The sequence below is a fragment of the Cyprinodon variegatus genome, unplaced genomic scaffold (assembly GCF_000732505.1).
Source record: "Cyprinodon variegatus isolate N-32 unplaced genomic scaffold, C_variegatus-1.0 Scaffold30, whole genome shotgun sequence".
Lineage (NCBI taxonomy): Eukaryota > Metazoa > Chordata > Actinopteri > Cyprinodontiformes > Cyprinodontidae > Cyprinodon > Cyprinodon variegatus.
In genome coordinates, this window is record NW_015150483.1 from 1379370 (window position 1) to 1398269 (window position 18900).

An 18900-nucleotide genomic window follows, 5' to 3' on the forward strand; every position below is an offset into this window, starting at 1 on the left:
TATATATATATATATATATATATATATATATATATATGTATGTGTATATGTATGTGTATATGTATATATATGTATATGTGTATATGTATTTGTGTGTGTGTGGACATACTGTATATACCGTAAAAAATGGGTATTTATATAAATAGTTATTGCACTGGGCATTAAATATGAAACAGGTTATTGCACAGGGTATTAAATAGTGATTGCACATTAGTTTTTTGCACAAGTTAGTGCAGTTATAGTGTCTCATTGTAAAGTGGCAGCAGATACTAAGGGAGTTTTGTCTTTTTTTCATGATAACGTTTAAGATCAACTTTGCTCTTAACTTATTTTTCCGCATGTTGCTGTTAGTCATATATAGAAATATATAGATTTTGAAATATGTGATTATTTTAATAAAAACCAAAAAAAAAAACACCTTAGCTCCTTTTTAATCAAACTTTCAATACATCCATATTAGGGTTAACTAGGGAAAAGAAAGATGTTTACTGTGCTGAGTGTTTTAGGTGTTCAACCTTTTACTGATCCCTAACTTTTCTGTCTTTTAGGTGAGATGAAGCTGTTGAACTTCACTCAGATTAAGGTTAAGTCTAACATGATCATTCTGAAGTGGCAGGCGTACTGGCCGTCGGACTACAGAGACCTGCTGGGATTTATGGTTCTCTACAAAGAGGCGTAAGTGGAAGTTGTTTTATTATTTAACCATATCTACTAAAATTTAATTTGTTGATCAGTGACCTTCACATAGTTCTAGAGGACATTTTTTACCAGTAACTTCAACAGATTATAAGCTGCTAATCTCATCTGGTTATTGGATTCCGAATGGCAAACAAAGTCACAAGGTTCTACATTGATGTAAAAGAAGTATTATAAAAAATGTTATTAAAGGATATAACGTAAATGCAAAAATAAAGTTTAACAGCTTGAGACAAAAAAAGCAGCTCCCCTCACTGACCTTTGCAGGACCATGTCTGCCATGTTGCAGCTATTCATTTATTTTTATTATTTTTTTTAACAGATCCTGCTAAAGTTAAGACTTTCTGTATGTTTGGACATCCTGCTGATTAAGACATAATCCAAACAATATTTGTAAATTTAGGTTTCTTTCTCTTTTTTTTTCTTTTTTTTAACCACGTCAAAAAGCCCGTACAAGAATGTGACCGAGTTCGATGGACAGGACGCGTGCGGCTCAAACAGTTGGGTAATAGCTGACGTCGACCCTCCGCCTCGCGCCACAGATGGAAAGAAGGCAGAAGATCCAGGCTACCTCATCCGAGCATTAAAACCCTGGACCCAGTACGCCATCATGGTGAGAACCCAGCTGTCTGCGTCTGACGAACATCAGGTTCATGGAGCCAAGAGCGAAATCATTTATGTTCGCACAAACGCCTCAAGTAAGTAAAACCTGACTTTATTTAATATTAGAAATCTGTGGATATATATAAACTAACTAATATAGACCAAACCATTGGACTTTATAGTTTTGATGAGTAATTGTGATTTAAATATATTTTACAAACTGTAGCATAACAGCTGTCTTTTTGATGTATTAAACTATTAGGGATTAGATAATGCTCATATGCTAAGATTAACAAACTGTGAAACTGTCTGCTAAAAATAAAGCAAGGAAAGAATCACATTGTTGATCAGTGAAAGCCTTTGTAAAATTCTGCACAACAGTATGACTCCGCAGATTGTTTTCATCCTGTGCTGTAATGTTAACGATAAATGAAAGATCAGATTAGGTGTTAACGAGATGTGTCCCACAGCGTGGGCCCGATCTTGCTTATTAAATTTAAATCCTATCGTACTAAAACTTATGATGATTTTGTTCTAAAAAAACAATATTATTACCCACCACTGCCTAAAAAAAAACTATTCAAAGCAGGACTTCTTTCTTCCTTTTTGGTAAAACACCAAACTTCCACTATTTAAAACAGGCAAATGTGTTAGATTATCCTGTCTGTTAATGAATTGTTTTTCCTAGATCTGTGTAAAGACCTCATCTTGTTTTCTTTATTAGTTCTGACTAAATACCATCTCTTATCTCTTTTAGGACCTTCTGAACCTCTGGACCCCATCTCCTCCTCAAACTCTTCGTCTCAGATCATCCTGAAGTGGAAGCCTCCCACCAGTCCCAACGGAAACATCACCCACTACCGAGTGGTCTGTCTTAAGCAGCAGGAGGACAGCGACCTCTACAAGTTTGATTACTGCCTACAGGGTTAGTCAAACACACCCCATTATCTTTTCCCCGTCCTTTTATAAAAATTTGCCTTCACCTCACACTGCTCTATCCTGCCCAGGAATGAAGCTGCCGTCCCGAACCCCAACCCACCTGGACAGCGAGGACGAGCACAAGTGGAACCAAACAGAAGATCTGAACCCAGGGGGGCGATGTTGCACCTGCCCGAAGACGAAATTTGAAATCGAGCAACATCAGAAAGAGATAGCGTACCGCAAGACCTTTGAGGATTACCTCCATAACATCGTCTTTGAGAGCAGGTGAGGCCTCCCAAGGCCAGCGCCTCTGAAAAGCTGCTTTGATTGTCGCGCCAAACTTTCCCTTGGTCTCTCTATATTTTTCTCAGATATCATAAGCAGTGTTGCTGCACTGTTTTAAATGTTAAATTCAGGACTTTTTCAATGTAATTTTTTCTTATTCACCATTTTAAAATACAAAACAAATAAGGATGAAATTATACCTGGACTTGTCAGAATCCGGAAAGTGTAAACAAGAAAGGAAGTGAGGACACAAAAAACAAATGGAGAGAAAAACACATGACATGATGAGCAGTAAGAATCAGAAAAAGGAAGAAGACATGGATGAAGAAATAGAGGGACAGTGTGATTAGAGAGAGAAGGGAAGATGAGAAAAAAATGGTATGAAAAGAAGAAAGTCATGGGAAATATCCTTTTTATTTCATCCTCAATTGTCTTCCAGACCTGGAAATCATATAAATTCCAGACAATTCAGGATATAGCAACCAAATATGGCAAAATCTGGATATTTTAAACAAGGGAAAAAAAAAAAGTTGGGGTTGGAGGGGCTTAACTGACCCTTCCTTCTCACTGAAACACACCTGCACAAGTTATGTCTCGCTATCCTGCATTGACTTCCATAAATTTTTATGGCCTAACCATTACTAACACATACCTAACCCTAAACCTGACATACACCATCCCCCACCTCAAGGGGAGAACGTTTCCTTGTGAGGACCGATTGACTGGTGCCCACAAAAACCCGTAAGAACCCTACAATGTAGCATACTTCTAGGAAACTGGCCCCACATTGTCCCCACAAGGTAACAAACACCTCCATACACGCACTACCCCTAGGGAGTCATTACTGTGCCCATTATCATTCATGCCAGTCAGAGGTGCAATCATGCACACTGCCATTTGAAAACACAAAAACACTCAGCCTCACACACTACTGACTCCGGACGGGGCGAGCTCTCTGTACTAACAACAGTCCTCGTGCTCTCAGAGCCCATCCACCAAAAGAAATATGGCTGTTTTTCTTCCACCTGAGTGAGAAACTCCTCAGCAGAACTTGAGCCTCAAGAAGACAACAAATTGCCGTCACATTTATTGTCAACTCTGGTTAAAATCTGTAAAAAAGCCTTAAACCAAATTAATCTACATGTTTTAAATGTGAAAAAATCAGCAACCTAACCATATATGTTGCTTCCATGGGAAAATATTTCCTCCTAAAGGATTTTTTTTTTTTTTTTTTTACATAACACTGCAATCAATTTGAAAAGTAAAAGCATTTTCAAAATGCTTGTCTTTTCTATGTTGATCTGAGTTTCTAGCACCTTCTAATTAATAATCCATGACTTGTCAGAGGTGATATTCAGGCCCATTTGTTTTAGCCACTGGCCCTCAGGTTGGAGGAGGAGGACCCACATCTATCTTTCCACCATGCACTGTGAGCCGGATGGTAAAGAAAAAAAACAGACAACATTAGAAACATACAGTAAAGAGAAACATCCTTTGGTCATCAAGTTTCCTTAACAGTCATTAAATGCAATCTACAGGCCATGCCTTTATGTTCTTAATAAATGAAAAGAGATGGAGTTTACTTTGGTCAGATTAGACTAAGATTAAGTTTTCGGAAAGCAAGAACTCCAGGTGGGGCTTTATGGTTGTAACATGATTATGTAACAAGCTTCAAGCAATTGAATTGAGATTCCTAATGTTTAAAAAACATTAACTTGTTTGGTATAGTTGGGCCATTTGGTATTTTATATTCTGATGCCATGTGCAATAACTAATGTGCAATTACTATTTAATAACCTGTGCAATAATCCTGTTAAATAAGAGACTTCAGCTGTTATATTTATCTCAAAACCTCAATTTTTTTCCTTACACAATACCACATTCATGTGCAACACCAAATCCATACATGTATAAGTCACCTTAAATGTACATAAGTCACCTTAAATCTCTGCCCTATTTCTTTTTTTCTCTCGATCCACTGTACAGATGTGGCTGCACTGCATATACCCCATGCACCTTTTCCCTTTGGTACCTTCTTTTGACTATTGAGCGGATGTGACAAGTGAATTTCTCCACTGTGAGATTAATAAAGTCTAACTTATCATTATCACAAACAAAGCAATTGACAGCAGGTTTGCCAAGAAGAGAGACATCAGTGTTTTTTTCTTATCTTTAGTTTCTCTATCCTTCTTTAAACTTCCCTCAAATTAAAGTTTTATTATTCTTTAAAAAAAAAAAAACAAGGTAAAACATCTGTTTTCCTCCCTGAATGTGTGGATTGTGCCATTTACCTCAAACAGCTGAGGGTGCAGTATCCTCTCTCTTAGTTGCACCATGTGAAAATGGCTGCTGGTGGGATAACCGGGGCTGGAGGAGATATTTCTGGCTAAATGATGTTAGATTGATTCCTTCTTTGACGTCAAATGGTTAAAAATCTCTGTCCATCCATCTGCTTCTCTCAATTATGAAACATGTCTTTTCAAACATCTTGACCACATATATTATTGTTATTTTTTTATGCATCTCCTCGTTACGTGTTTCTAGGCAAAGTCGTCCTCGACGCTCAGTGGACGACCCAGACCCCACCCAGTCCACTCTCTTTCACACCTCCATGTCCCGTCTGAAGTACGATCCAACCACTGCTTCACCCGAGGAAGAGGACGAAGAGGAAGAGGGATCTAAGGTTTCAAATGCTGTTTGTGTTTTAATTTATAATTGGAGAAGCACGTTAATAACAGAAAGTAAAAAAAAAAAATCTATGTCTATAAAAAAAGTCAACCTAAAGTGACTGCAGTGTGAATAAGAATCTTTATTCGAGTTAAAGTAACATACGTCTTGGACTTTATATTGCATCAGTTGCAGTACTTCTTTCTCCTTTTTTGCCCAGGTGGTGGTCGATGTGTTTGGGAAGGAATCAGCAGTCATATCCAACCTGCAGCACTTCACCAGCTATAAGATAGAGATCATAGCTTGCAACCATATCACAGACACCAAACGCTGCAGCTTGCCCACTTATGTCAGCGCCCGGACCATGCCAGAGTGTAAGGATGCTCTTCAACTAATTTGCATCTTAAAGCGTATAGTTATCGACCCCGCAGATGTCTTTCAATGTGACACTTAAAGCTAGCAGTACAGAATATGTTGCTGCTGGGAAATGAATTTGATCCATTGACATTCTATGTCTAATGTTGTCCAGTAAAAGCAGATGACATCCCAGGCCAGGTGACCCATGAGATTGTGAACGCTGAGCCCCCCTATGTGAATGTTCGATGGAACGAGCCTCCCTCGCCTAATGGCCTAATCATCCTTTATGAGGTGTTCTACCGGAAGGTTGGCGACCCAGAGGTAAACATGCAAAACCAAAAAAAAAAAAAAGGTCAATAACTTGCCTCTTTCACCTGACAAAAAAAAAAGGTTGCTTTCACTGTTTTCTTTCCTGTTATACAGAAACTAAAAGAGATTAGAGATTTTTTTTTCATTCTGGTTTGGATTGATAAGTGTACATCTGTGGTAGGGTGCATGTTAAAGCATTGGTGTTTACCTGCTGCAAATATGCTATTAAAACCCAGCAGCAGCTGTTGCCAAAGTGACAGGAGCAAGAAGGAAGGTTTCAAATGCATCAGCAGAGATTATGTCGTATCTCAGACCCTGTCTGCTCTGCACTGCACTGAAAACAGTCGAGTCAGACGCATACAGCCTTCAGCCTAAACAATACTGGTCTACATTTTATTGAAACGCTGATTAGAACACGATGGCGGCTCTGATTAATTAATTAGGCTGTTACTCTGGCTGCCTAAAGCAAGACTCGGATATAAAGGCACTTTATTGACCCTCTTGCTAAACACTTTGTTTTTTTTTCTATCTAAACAGTAATTATCATATATAACAAAGGTTATCAGAAACTATTTTTGAAATAGAAAATGCACTGATTTTTTAGTTTATTAAATGTAGTTTCTTATTCCAGGTTTTAAAGAGTGACACACCTTTTCACAGATCGTTAAATCTGTTTTGTTTTTATGTCTTCACATCTGTGTGAAGATGCAAAAAGACTTTTTTTTTTTTCAAACTTTAAAATAGCGAAGGTTTTGAGGACTTTAAGCAGAAAGGCTGCTTATGTGACTCATTATTTACAGTAAAGGTTCTCACCTGCATTTAGGTTTAGTTTCAAATCTAACATCGCAGTTGAGTCTAAGTCTTCTTTTCTTGTCTTTATCCAGCCGCACTCAACTTGTGTGTCACGGCTGAACTATCAGAAGTTGGGCGGCACCAAGCTCACGCTGGTCCAGGCTGGGAACTACAGCGTGACTGTCCGGGCTACATCCTTGGCTGGAAATGGATCCTTCACAGAAACCACGTACTTCTTCATGCCGAGCCGTAAGACACAATGATGTCCTGCTTCACTCTCTATGCCTGCACTTCCTCTTTCCTATGTTCAGTGTTTGCCGTTCAATTAGTTTAGTGTAAAGCGTTCAGAAGCTTATTTCAGGTTTTGATACCCAACGGTTTCTGTCTGTCTTTAGCTGATACAGGTTTAGTTTGGATTGTGAGTGGACCGGTCATCTGCTCCATCCTCTTGCTCTTCGTGGGAGGAGCCGTCTTCTTTATCATCAGGAAAAGGTAAGGTTTAACAAAAAACTTTGCAGCAGACATTTGTTGCTTAGCATTGTTTCACTTGTCTAACACTTCTACAGGCTTCAGTGTATTTCATTAAAATTTTAGAAATATGCTTCAATAGAGAGAAATAACAAAGAAAACCATAAGAAGGGCTGTTTTCCACATCCCAAGGGGAGACAGTGATTCCCTGTTGGTGTTTATGTGGAAAAAACATCCCTACAGTGAAACACGGTGATGGCAGCATGATGCCTTGGAGATATATTTTTGAAAAGGTACAAGAAGCGGGTTAGATCTGATGGAAAGCTCAGTGGAACTAAATGCAGCACAGTAATGGAAGAACATCTCTTAGAGGCTGCAAAAGATTTGAAATTGTGGTATTTTCACTGTCCAACTGCACAAAAACTCTAAAAGTTCATCCAGAGCTATTAAGGATGTTTGCTCTGATTGCTTTAGATCAAAGCTTATTTGTTAGTTGAAAGTATCCAACTAGAGTACAGACCTCATCCAGCCTGATGAGCTCTTTGGAAAAGAAACATGTTCAAACCGTGGGTTGGGCTTAGAGCGTACGCCGTGTTGGATATGCTGGATCTGCTGTTAGATACTTTATTCAGTGTTAGAGGGACTCTTATCTCATAATATGCTTTATATTTGTAGTATAAAAAATATTTTTGTAATGTTTGACTTTAATGTCATATTCTTTTGGCTTTATTCCTCTGACCTTATCTCATAAACCAAAATAAAATAATCTATAGCCTATAGACTGTATGATGCTTCCACTTTATTCTCATATTTTACTCATAAAATTACCTCTTAATATACTTTTGTCTTACAATATTACCAGTTTTGTCTCATTATGTTTTTACTCTATTCTTCTGGCTTTTTTTTCTCATATTAGTAATTTTATCCCTTTACTTGGTCAAATATAATACATTCCCATAATACTCCACCGCATATCTGTGTCTATACCAGATATGGACATGTTATTAAAAAATAAATAAAGACCACGAATGCTTAGATTAAACTGATTAACCTTTGTCTTCTTAAAGCTTTATCTTTGGGAAATCTATATAAATAATTTAAATAATTTATTCTAGTGTGTGGAGAATAATATTTTGTTTCTTGTTAGCTGTTTTCCCTGCCGGATTCATATTGGGATGCGGGGAAATTCCCAGTATTTCCACCAAAGTTAGAAAATTCAATTTGTTTAAAGATGGGGAAAATACTACAATACATGTTTTTTCATTCTTACGTGTGAAAAGTAAGGCCAGCAGATCTTGTTTGTGTAATAAAACGTTTGGTACATTTCAATGCATGAGGCATCCTTTCTGATCAGCGATCCCTATAGCTCCTTTAATTCAACATGGCGGTGGCGTCAAAGTTCAAGCCCACGCCCAAAGAGGCATCTACATATTCCTGTCTGTGGTTAAATCTAGTAGCCATAACTCCAAAAGACCTTAACTTAAAAAAAAAAAAAAATGTCTTTCTTCCACTTGATAGTCAGGAACAAAGCTTGGTGTTGGCTGATCACATATAGCTGGTAACTTAGTAATTTGACATAATGGGAAAACTTAGGCTCCTAAATATAAAACCTGAATAATTTGTCACTAGACGTTTCTTTCTCTGTTACGTTCAATTATTTAGCGGCATTCCTGTGGTTGTGTTACAGGCAAACCGAAGGTCCTTTGGGAGATCTCATCACCTCACCGAATCCAGAATACTTCAGTGCCAATGACAGTAAGACCAGCCCGTATTGTCCTGCTGCCTTTTAGAATATGACAACCTAGCGAAGAAGTAAACGTTCAATCTGTGGCGGGGTTCATGCAGCTCTCTGTGTTTTGTTCAGTGTACGTTCCTGATGAGTGGGAGGTTCCCCGCGAGAAGATCAACCTCCTCCGGGAGCTGGGTCAGGGCTCCTTCGGCATGGTGTATGAGGGCATCGCTCAGGACATCGTCAAGGGAGAACCAGAGACGCGCGTCGCCGTCAAGACGGTCAACGAATCAGCAAGCCTGAGAGAGAGGATCGAGTTCCTGAATGAAGCTTCGGTCATGAAGGCCTTCATCTGTCACCATGTGGTGAGGACCCGCCTCTTTTTTTAACCACAAAAAAACCCATCTCCATCCAGCATGCTGGTGCAGCTAGCCGACTCACAGAGATTTGTCATGTTGCTGAAAGCAGCACGAGCCACAGAATCATGACCCACTTGTTGTGCTGAAGCGGCCATATTGACACGCAGTCAGACTCCAAAACAAATGTTCACACTCAGCGAGCGATGGAGCCTGCCTTTACCATTTCATTACAAAACCTACGGAGCTACAATTAAACGGCCGTGTGTCAACACTGTTATGAACACAATACCACATTGGAATGAAAGGAATACATTTTCCTTGAGAGGAGGGGAGAGTCCACATTACTACTATGATTTATTAAACTTTCTCTTTGAACCAGGTTGTGGAAAGCCTTTATATTGGATATTATATTGGAAGCCCTGTGGATAAAATAAATGTGTATTTATGCGTCTTGTGTTTTGTTTGTTTAGAGCATATTTTGTTAAATTGTAAACATATTTTGTTATTCTGCTAAAAAAGCATGAAGTTCATAAAAAGAACTTAAATTTGCAATTAAAGAATAAGTGACAAAGTGGATTTGTTCTTAGGTTCGTCTGCTGGGAGTCGTGTCTAAAGGTCAGCCCACGCTGGTAGTCATGGAGCTGATGACTCATGGCGACCTGAAGAGCTACCTGCGGAGTCTGAGGCCAGACTCTGAGGTTTGTTCCCTCTGTTTGTTCTTCTTATTCATCATCTCTCATCATTTTAAGTGTAAAATATTAAATACGGGAGTTGAAATGTTCCCTAAGTTTGTTTTGATTAAGCATAAGACCCAGCAGCAGGAAAAATGGCTGATAAAACATGAAGGTTTTCATTGTTTTTCTTGTTTTTTTTTGTCTGCCTCTAGAACAACCCATCCGGCTGCCCGCCGCCCACTCTGAAAGACATGCTCCAGATGGCAGCAGAAATTGCAGACGGCATGGCCTACCTCAACGCCAAGAAGTTTGTGCACAGAGACCTTGCGGCCAGAAACTGCATGGTGGCGGAGGACTTCACTGTCAAGATCGGAGGTCTGTGCTTGTTTGATTTTCCGTGTTTCTCACACAGAAAGCACACCAGATCAATCCCAGTGGATTTTTCACGTATGCTGACTCTTTAACCCCCCCCCTCTCCTCCCTGCCGCCACGCAGACTTTGGAATGACGCGGGATATTTATGAGACTGACTACTACCGCAAAGGAGGGAAGGGTCTGCTTCCCGTCAGGTGGATGGCTCCAGAGTCCCTGAAGGACGGGGTTTTCACCGCCCACTCTGACTGCTGGTACGTCACTCCTCCTACGCTGAAGATTTGCCGGAGATCTCTGACCTTTAATCCTTTATTTGTGTGTGCGTGTGTGTTTGCAGGTCTTTCGGGGTTGTGCTGTGGGAAATCAGCACGTTAGCAGAGCAGCCTTACCAGGGTTTATCCAATGAGCAGGTTCTGAAGTTCGTCATGGACGGAGGCTTCCTGGATCGACCTGACAACTGCCCTGAGAGGATGTAATCATACTTTTTTATTTCTTCTTTTCTAGTCGGAAACGAACAATCTTATAAAATATTTCTGGTTTTAATTGCTTACATGTCACTTCAGAAGCTTTTGGCTGATATAGAAATGTAATCCAAAGGAATACATTTCTATTTCAGTCAATGGGGCTGAAAGTAAACGGTCTTTCTATTATTTCTTTTTTTTTAGTTAATAATTGTTTTGGATCTAAAGCATGTCACTGATCTGTTTGTGCGTCTCCTGTCCAGGCACAGCCTGATGCAGATGTGTTGGCAGTACAACCCCAAGATGCGGCCAACGTTCCTCGAGATCATCGAGATGCTGCGGGACGACCTGCACCCGACCTTTCAGGAAGTGTCCTTCTTCTACAGCGAGGAGAACAAAATCCCCGAGACGGAGGACTTCGACCTGGACCTGGACAACATGGAAAGTATCCCCCTGGACCCATCGTCTTATTCCCAGAGGGAGGAAAGCTTAAGCAGAGACAGCGGGCCCTCGGTGGCCCTCAGGGGGAACTATGAGGAGCACATCCCCTACACACACATGAACGGTGGCAAGAAAAACGGAAGAATCTTATCATTGCCCAGATCCAGTCCTTCCTAACATCTCCTGCTCCCTCCCCCTCCCTAAAATGACTAGTGACACTTCCTCCCTCTCTTTCTGTCCCTTTTTTCTGTACCTTGCAAACATTTTCTAACGATTTTTCTTATTCTTAGAGAAACCCATCGAAAAATAACAAAAAAAAAAAAGAACCCAGATCTCAGGACTTTGAATTTTCTTCCTCATAGCTGCCAAACCAAGGCAAGCAAAGGATGCAAACGCCTCTTTTCAACTTGCTCCATGACACATCAGACTTGATGTTACCCACATCTGCGTTAATGGGTCAACACCATGTTTCCAGGACTCCATGTGACGGAAACAACAACAAACATTAAAAAAAAAATTAAAACTGTGAACACAACAAACCTTAGACAACCAAGAAGGCTGCTCAACCTTCCCTCTCACCCCCATAAAAGCCTCTCCTCTCGCTCCCAGCTCAACTGCATTTTCCACACTTCTGTGCTTTTACCTTTTTTTTTGTCTCTCCAAATGAAACGTTTTTACTCTGATGGTGGCCTTTAAAAAAAAAATATGTGGCCTATAGACTACAGAATCATGTCTAAGTAAATTCCTCGTTTTAGCTACAAAGACTTAATCAGTGGGATGACTTACTCGCGAAGAATTGATCTTAGAACAAACATCATTTCCTGGAGGAACATTTTCTTTTCTTTTCGCTTTGTTTTGTTTTTGGTTCTGCAAAATTCCAAACTACCCACAGATTTATCAGGTGTTTGGTGAATAGTTTTAATTTATTGGCTGTGTCCTTATTTCCCTTCTGTTTGTTTCTGTGTCCTCACTTTGTGGCTGAAGGATATTTAAACAGTTCAAATTTGGACAAAAGAGTTCATCAGACTGACCAATAGCTGCTGCTTTGATATATTATAGTGGGTATAGAAATATATAAATATATAATATATATATAGTATATATAGAATAATTACATTTTTCAGCCATTATTTTATATATAGTATACTGTATAACATTGATGGGTTACTTTTGTAAATACTGTAGTTGATATTTGTGTACTTCATCAGAGGCTTTACTTACGTGTTTTATTGTGTATTTCTCTTTTTTTTTAAAATGTTTTTTAGCCCCAGAAGTTACACTAATCTACCGTCAGTGCTCTCTGTGTCTACGGCATCCAGCCCATGATCTTTTTATTTTTTAATTTTTACTTTTGTCTTTGATTTTCAACATATGGAGGAAACTTTACTACTGCAGCAAAAAAAAAAACCGGGATAAATGACCTAAAAGCTTTACAAAGAGGGGAAGCCAGGCCTTTATAGGGTCAAAGTGCTCCAGAAATGTGTTTGCCGTCTTTCTCTGGTCACAATCACAGTTTGCCTTTTTATCCATTTGGTTTCTTTGAGGAGAAAACAAAAAAAAACTAAATTCTGTTGCAAAAATGTCTTGAAATTGTGCAGCTTTGAGTGGTTTTGCTTGTTCGGGTGCTTCTCAGTTGTCGGTATTAGTCCTGGATTTTACGGCAGGTGAGGTGGATGATATTAGGAATTTCAATTGGGGAGATTTACTACATTAAACCCAAGCATTGATAAATCACCCACACCTCACTGCTCCTGAACCCTCCGACGCGGCTTCCAAGGCTTTCTGTCGGCCACTGAACTCTCCTCTCCAAATAAGTCTGGTGGAAATTTCCACGTTTAATGACTGAGGGCTGGAGAGAGATGCGGAAAGTTCCAAATGTATTCACAGCCGGCAGTCCTGCACTCCGGGTGGGGCGGGATCATGAGTCGATTGTTAATTCTCTTATTCTCCCTGCCATCACATGGAGCTTCACAGTCGGGGCACGGCGTGCAGCAGCTTTTCCGCTCAGGACACACATTCCAGGATTCAGTCAAATCTCCACATCCCCAAAGAATGCTGTTTGGCCGACACCATCAGAGTGTTTTGCTGCATTAATCAACGGCTGCTTGGGTTTGCAGAAGATAACACTTTACAGCATCTTGTCTTTTCGTGATTTTCACCCCATAAATTTGGAGTATAAATCATTTCTAACAGCAGTGCCAACAAATCGGCAAAAAGATTTTCCTTCACTGCATAACTGGAAACGCTCTTCTCCCAAATGGCAGCATTTCTCTTTGAGGACACAGACACTTTTTTGCTGAGCAGCGTTAATTTAAAGGGTGGCCAGAGAAGCTGCCTCCATATCTGAACCAGTGCCTTTTTAATTATTTCCCAACAAATTCATCTTCTAAGCTGATGCAACATGCAGAAAATATGCTCCTAATGGCCTGTCAGTTTTTATTTTGTTAGTTTTTCATTTGCAAAAAAAGCAAAAGGTTTCTAATATGTTATGATTGAGTCGCTTCAGGTAGTTCAGAGTCAGTAGTTATTAGCATTTACTGATGTGGTCACAAGAGCTAAAGATGTGTAATAAAACCTTCATATCATCTCTGTATTTGAATAGATTGATCTCCCATTGCATGATTTGGACAAAACACTAATTTTATTAAGAGTAAATTTATTTATTTATAAGAGAATATAAAAACTAACACTAGTATCCAAGATACCGCCTTTAAAAGACATGAAACTCAACCTGCTAATGATTGCCCTTTTTTAGTGTTTGAAAAATAGTTTGGCCCACAGCATCATAGGTCCACTTTATGAAGTGCTGTAGAGGACTAATTCTCAAAAATGGGGTCGTTGATCAGCTATTAACGGGTCGAGAGATCCACAACAGAAATTAAACTAAACGATAAACACTAATGTTAAAGTGATTAAGGTTAGAAAAGCATCTCTAAAGATGGAATAAACCAAATACTGTGATTGTTGAAGCCGATTGTAATATTTTGCAACTGTATTTAATTGATTTTGAGTAAAGGTTTGTATTCTCAACTCAATATTTGGGTCATGAGTCGACTCTGGTACCACTTTGTGGGTCAGAGGCTGAAAGTCTGGGAACCCCTGCCATAGAAAACATCAACTGGATGGATTTTGTGTTTTTTCCAGTAAAATTTTAGTCCAATTTCACCAAAGATCCACTTAAAGTTGCAAAAGAGTTTAGTAAACTCCACTTAGTTTTGTCTGTAGCGGCCAGACAGAAAAGGTATTTCTTAGACTCCTTGGCAACCACTTAGCATGCAGAAAGCACCCATTGGTTGCCATGGAGACCTACAACTCCAAGGTGCAAGGTAATACTGTGATTCTTAAAAGCAAGCTCTTAGATTTATTTTTTATTTTTAAACAGTTACTGTATTGAATAGCAAGAAAAATCATAAAGGTAATGTTTTTGTTACGTTCATTTTATCGAATTATTTAAGGTCCAACAATATGGCTGTCAGTAAATCTCCAAATCATTCAGTGGGGGAGCCTTCTATCAATTTATCTGAAGACTGTTTATGTAAATTAAAGAAACAAATTGGAACCATTTTAGATTTCTGCCTTTTTGAGTGAAAACAAGGTTTTTAATAAGATTCTAGTAAACATCTTTAATGTTTCTAGTACTGGCACATCACAGTGAGCCCTATTTGTAGCTCAGACACATCTCTGGTTCCCTCTGCATAAAAACAACAGAGTACTATTCTTTTTTTAATGAAACTATTTGACCGTGTGATTGAGCATTAATGAGGTTTTAGGAAATAGATGGTTAATTGTTGTCCTGGTGGGAAGGCTGGCGGTGAACAGCTCTGTTAATAGTTTGTTTGTATGTAGTTGTCTTGGTCTGTTTGTTTGGCCGGAGTCTACCTCAGTGCAGGAAGGAGGAAGCTGTTCAAAGAGCCTCGATCATCCCCACAGCCTGCTTAGTATCACTACAAAGAAAATCTTTTTATGCTACGTTTTACACACATATGATGGTTTTATACGGTTAACTCTCTCCTGCCTCTTTTTATGTATCCGTATCTCTTCTTGTGTGTCTGGGGGAGGCAGCCTTGCTTCGAATTAAACACAAACTATGGAGCTTAACGAGCAGCTCCTTTTCTTTTCCCCACTTCCACTACAGGAGGAAGCAGACGACCTCCAGACTGCTCCTCGGTTCATATCTACTGATTTCACAGCAGATCCCCCTCTTATCGCCTGTTTGCAGCCAAAGCTAACCTAGCTCAGCTGTAGGCCTTATGTTTTGTAAACGACCTTTCTTTGCATTTATCCTCCTGTTGTATTGGCTCTGATTTTGTCGTCTGTGTATGTTTTTTTTTTTTTTTCTTTCCCCACCCCAACTGTGAATACAAGAGATGACCTTTTATTTTCCCTGCCAGCACCATTGATCCAGTGGGTCTGTTGTGACGGATTATGACACAGAAGTGGGGGCGATTAGAGAGAACCTTTTATTTTCCTGCTGCAGAGAAAAAAAAGCCAACTGGGACAATCCTGTGTGCCATAAACAAAAACTTTTAACAGATTTTAAAATCTTGATTGTAAATTTTTGGTCTCAGGGAGGCGGCTCCTTGCTTTGCCTCAAGAGCATAAAGAGGTGGAGGAGGGAAAAGAAGAACTACCTACCTTTTCATCTATCCCAGTTGTTCCTAATTAGAGATAATCAGGAATCCACATCTCTGGCTCTGTGGTGAAGTGGCTCAGACTGCCCTCTAGTGGTTTCTTGGAGGCATTGCAGGTCTCAACGTGCCTTCTTAAGACTAAAGGCACACCTGACTCAGAAACTGGCATTTCTCTACAAATCGCAGATTTTACACCAAACTTAAAATAAAAGCTTTCACTTTATTTTATTTTTTTGTTTTTTACACATTCTGTTTCTTTTTCCTTTAAATGCAGAATTAATACTGTAATTTGAAAGAAAAGTTGATGAACTCCAGATTCATGGTTTGATGTTGATGGCTTTTGCTTCTGATCAGTCTGTTACAACAGGGCCCCCCCACCCACTCACACCAAAACCTTACAAAAAAAAAATAAAGGTGTTTATTTGGAAATCTGTACAATAAATAATAAGCTCCTCAAACTGTAAATAGCTGCTGATGTTGTGTGTCCAGGAAAAAGGAAATAAAAGAGAAGCACTTGGTGTTAGGGAAGGTTTGCTGAACTCTTATTGGGTGAAAACAAAGCAGATGGTTTGCTTTGTTTTCAGCAGATAAAGTATTACACTTTAGAGATGTTGATTTCTATTTTTTTAGCCAAAGTAGGGGAGGACAAAAATCAATAGTTTTTTTTCTGACTGTAGTTTTCCTACTTCTTGTACATGATGAATTTAACGTTATCAATGTGTGTATATATCTTTTTCTAAGTTTAAATTAATTGATTATTTCTCTTTTTATTGTCTGTTTTTTATAACACAGCCCACCACAGAAACATGTCGTAGTCTGTTCATGTATTTGGTAAAGTGGGGGGGGGGGGGAGCTCTCCTGTCTGAAGCAACATAACAAAACAGCATGTGGCCTCCAATTTGTCGCATCCCATAATCTCATGCTAGTTTTCTGAATGTCAGCCCCCACCCCATCACACTCAGTCCAAGCAGCATGTCGACTGAAAGCCTTTTCTCATAAATGTCTTTTTATTTTTTAATAAAAATCAGGTGGAAACTTTTTTTTTTTCTTCCTTTTTATGTACACATTAGGGGGAAAGCTGGACCAGACCACCCCATGTGTTTTTAAAGAGTAATTCTAAGCAATAAGATCCAAAATGAAAAATTAAATCTGTGATGAAGAATACACTTGCCTGAAATTCAGACTAGAGCTGGAGGTATTTCTGCTAGAAGATGAAACTGTTTGCTCACATTAATATGACTTATTTTCTTATTCTAATAGAGAGACATGTTTTTCTGATCATAAAAGGCTTTTTTCTCACTTTAAACTTCCCTGTTTATTCAAGAGCAAAAGTCATTTGGTAAAAGGAGCAGTGTGCCATCTAGTGGTAAAGCTTGAGATTACAAACAAACTGATATCTCAATATTTGGTAGAAAAGGGCAGATTGAGCCTTTAACAAAGAAAATTTTGATGTTCTGCAGATTTGTTAATCTCAGAATAATGGTTGATTAATTTTAAAATTTTCAGCTTTACCTACTTAAGTTTTTGAATTTGTTTAAACTACTTGTCCCCCCAAAATGGCCGGATCATATGATTTATCTCAGCAAAATTTCTCCTAGAAATAAAACTGTTAGAATTGTTCCTTTCAACAGGTTAACTTTATGAAACACCTCCTGCTCTGAGTCATTTCATAACTTACTAAGTGGCATATTTAACGTATGTTTCATGAATCCTTATTGATTGAAGTTAAATGCGTAGAAATAAAAGAGCTAGTGGTCTACTCCAGTTCAGTCACCTCCTGTGCTTGCTTTGTTGAAACCATTGTCTGATTGTTCCTCCTTTCTGTCTTTAAGTGTCTTCTCTTGGTGCACGTAGGTGGTTTCTCCAGATTTCTGTGCATAGTCCTGCAGGTTACCTCTTTGTTAATGTAATTTTTATTGTACCTGTATTCATTTTTGGAACATATTGTGTATACAGTATGTGGAGACGTTGTGAATGCAGAAAGCGGGTGTAAATGTGTGCGTGTACAGTCCGAACCCCCCCCTCCCAAACCTGCAAAAACCTCACACGGATCGCTTTATATCCCCCCCCATTCACCTCACACTGGACCCAGATGTGCCATGATCTATCTGTACCACGGACAGCAAACGTGATGGGAGTTCCTCTCACAAATGCAGAGATAAAAGCTCATTGTACAGGATCAAAACAACAACAAAACGTGCCATGACTAAAAGAACGCTTGACAATTTATTTTTTCTATACGTTTTCAAAAGGAGAGCCAAGTAGTGACATGTAAAGAAAATGTTGCAATGATATGAAAGTAAGAAAATCTTGCTGTGTGTAAATTATTCAACAATTAACTGTTTATATTAAAATTATGAATAAAATTATTGGAGAAAATGTGTCTTCTTGAAGTCCTTTGTAGCAGAATAAAGGGGCCTTTTCAAAGTTGGAACTTTCAAAACACCTGCAGTTTTAAAGATGGACACTATGAAAAGAAATACTGTTAAACACGTTTCTTTATTAGGTTTTAAAGGAAGAAAAAACACATTTTTTGGGAATAGTGTTTGTCCATGTTAATGGAAAATTATGAAAAATCCACAGCCCAGCTTTAAGAAATATTTCCAAATTACTGAAGGGTTGGGGGAAACATCCCCTGTCCCAATAATGCTTAAGGGATTTTATCACTTTATTCATTTATCTCCTTTTTATCACATCTCATGTTTCGCATCTTCAAAATTAACACACTTTCAAATTTGTTACTCCTAAAGCTGTTTTTTAGGTAACAGCAAATGTAGAAAACTAACATAAAATATATTCAAATGGGGGATAATGCTTTTTAGCTCATTTCTAAAATTTTCAGCATAAAAAAAAGTTATTTAGCTTAAAATTGGTGTTTCTAAGTTTTAATAAAGTAGCTAAATATATAACTGATCTGGTAGATAAAAGTCCTGTAAAAGCCTAAAAATAAGACATATATTCTTTTTTTAATTGAACAGAAATTAATATACTTCTATATAGACTATACTATAGAATCATTGAAATCACCATATAATCCTACTAAATTAAAAGTAATTATATATTAACAGTATTTAACATGATTTAAAGTTCTTAATCATACAATGTATTTATTTCATGGGTGCTGCTCCAGCAAGTT

General features: G+C 38.6%; 1 protein-coding gene across 1 annotated transcript in view; it reads left to right on the forward strand.

The window, feature by feature from the left end:
* The window catches only part of LOC107100834 (insulin receptor-like), an 86488-nt gene extending 72896 nt beyond the window's left edge, over positions 1-13592 (forward strand). Inside the window, exons 8-23 of the mRNA XM_015399488.1 lie at positions 549-675; positions 1144-1394; positions 2057-2224; positions 2307-2505; positions 5050-5188; positions 5393-5546; positions 5702-5850; positions 6723-6879; positions 7026-7122; positions 8786-8853; positions 8963-9192; positions 9774-9884; positions 10073-10235; positions 10356-10485; positions 10569-10703; positions 10956-13592. Of these exons, the coding sequence (XP_015254974.1) occupies positions 549-675; positions 1144-1394; positions 2057-2224; positions 2307-2505; positions 5050-5188; positions 5393-5546; positions 5702-5850; positions 6723-6879; positions 7026-7122; positions 8786-8853; positions 8963-9192; positions 9774-9884; positions 10073-10235; positions 10356-10485; positions 10569-10703; positions 10956-11310 (2633 nt within the window). The 3' untranslated portion in view covers positions 11311-13592. The remainder of the gene's footprint in view (positions 1-548; positions 676-1143; positions 1395-2056; positions 2225-2306; positions 2506-5049; positions 5189-5392; positions 5547-5701; positions 5851-6722; positions 6880-7025; positions 7123-8785; positions 8854-8962; positions 9193-9773; positions 9885-10072; positions 10236-10355; positions 10486-10568; positions 10704-10955) is intronic.
* Positions 13593-18900: the final 5308 nt, after the last annotated feature.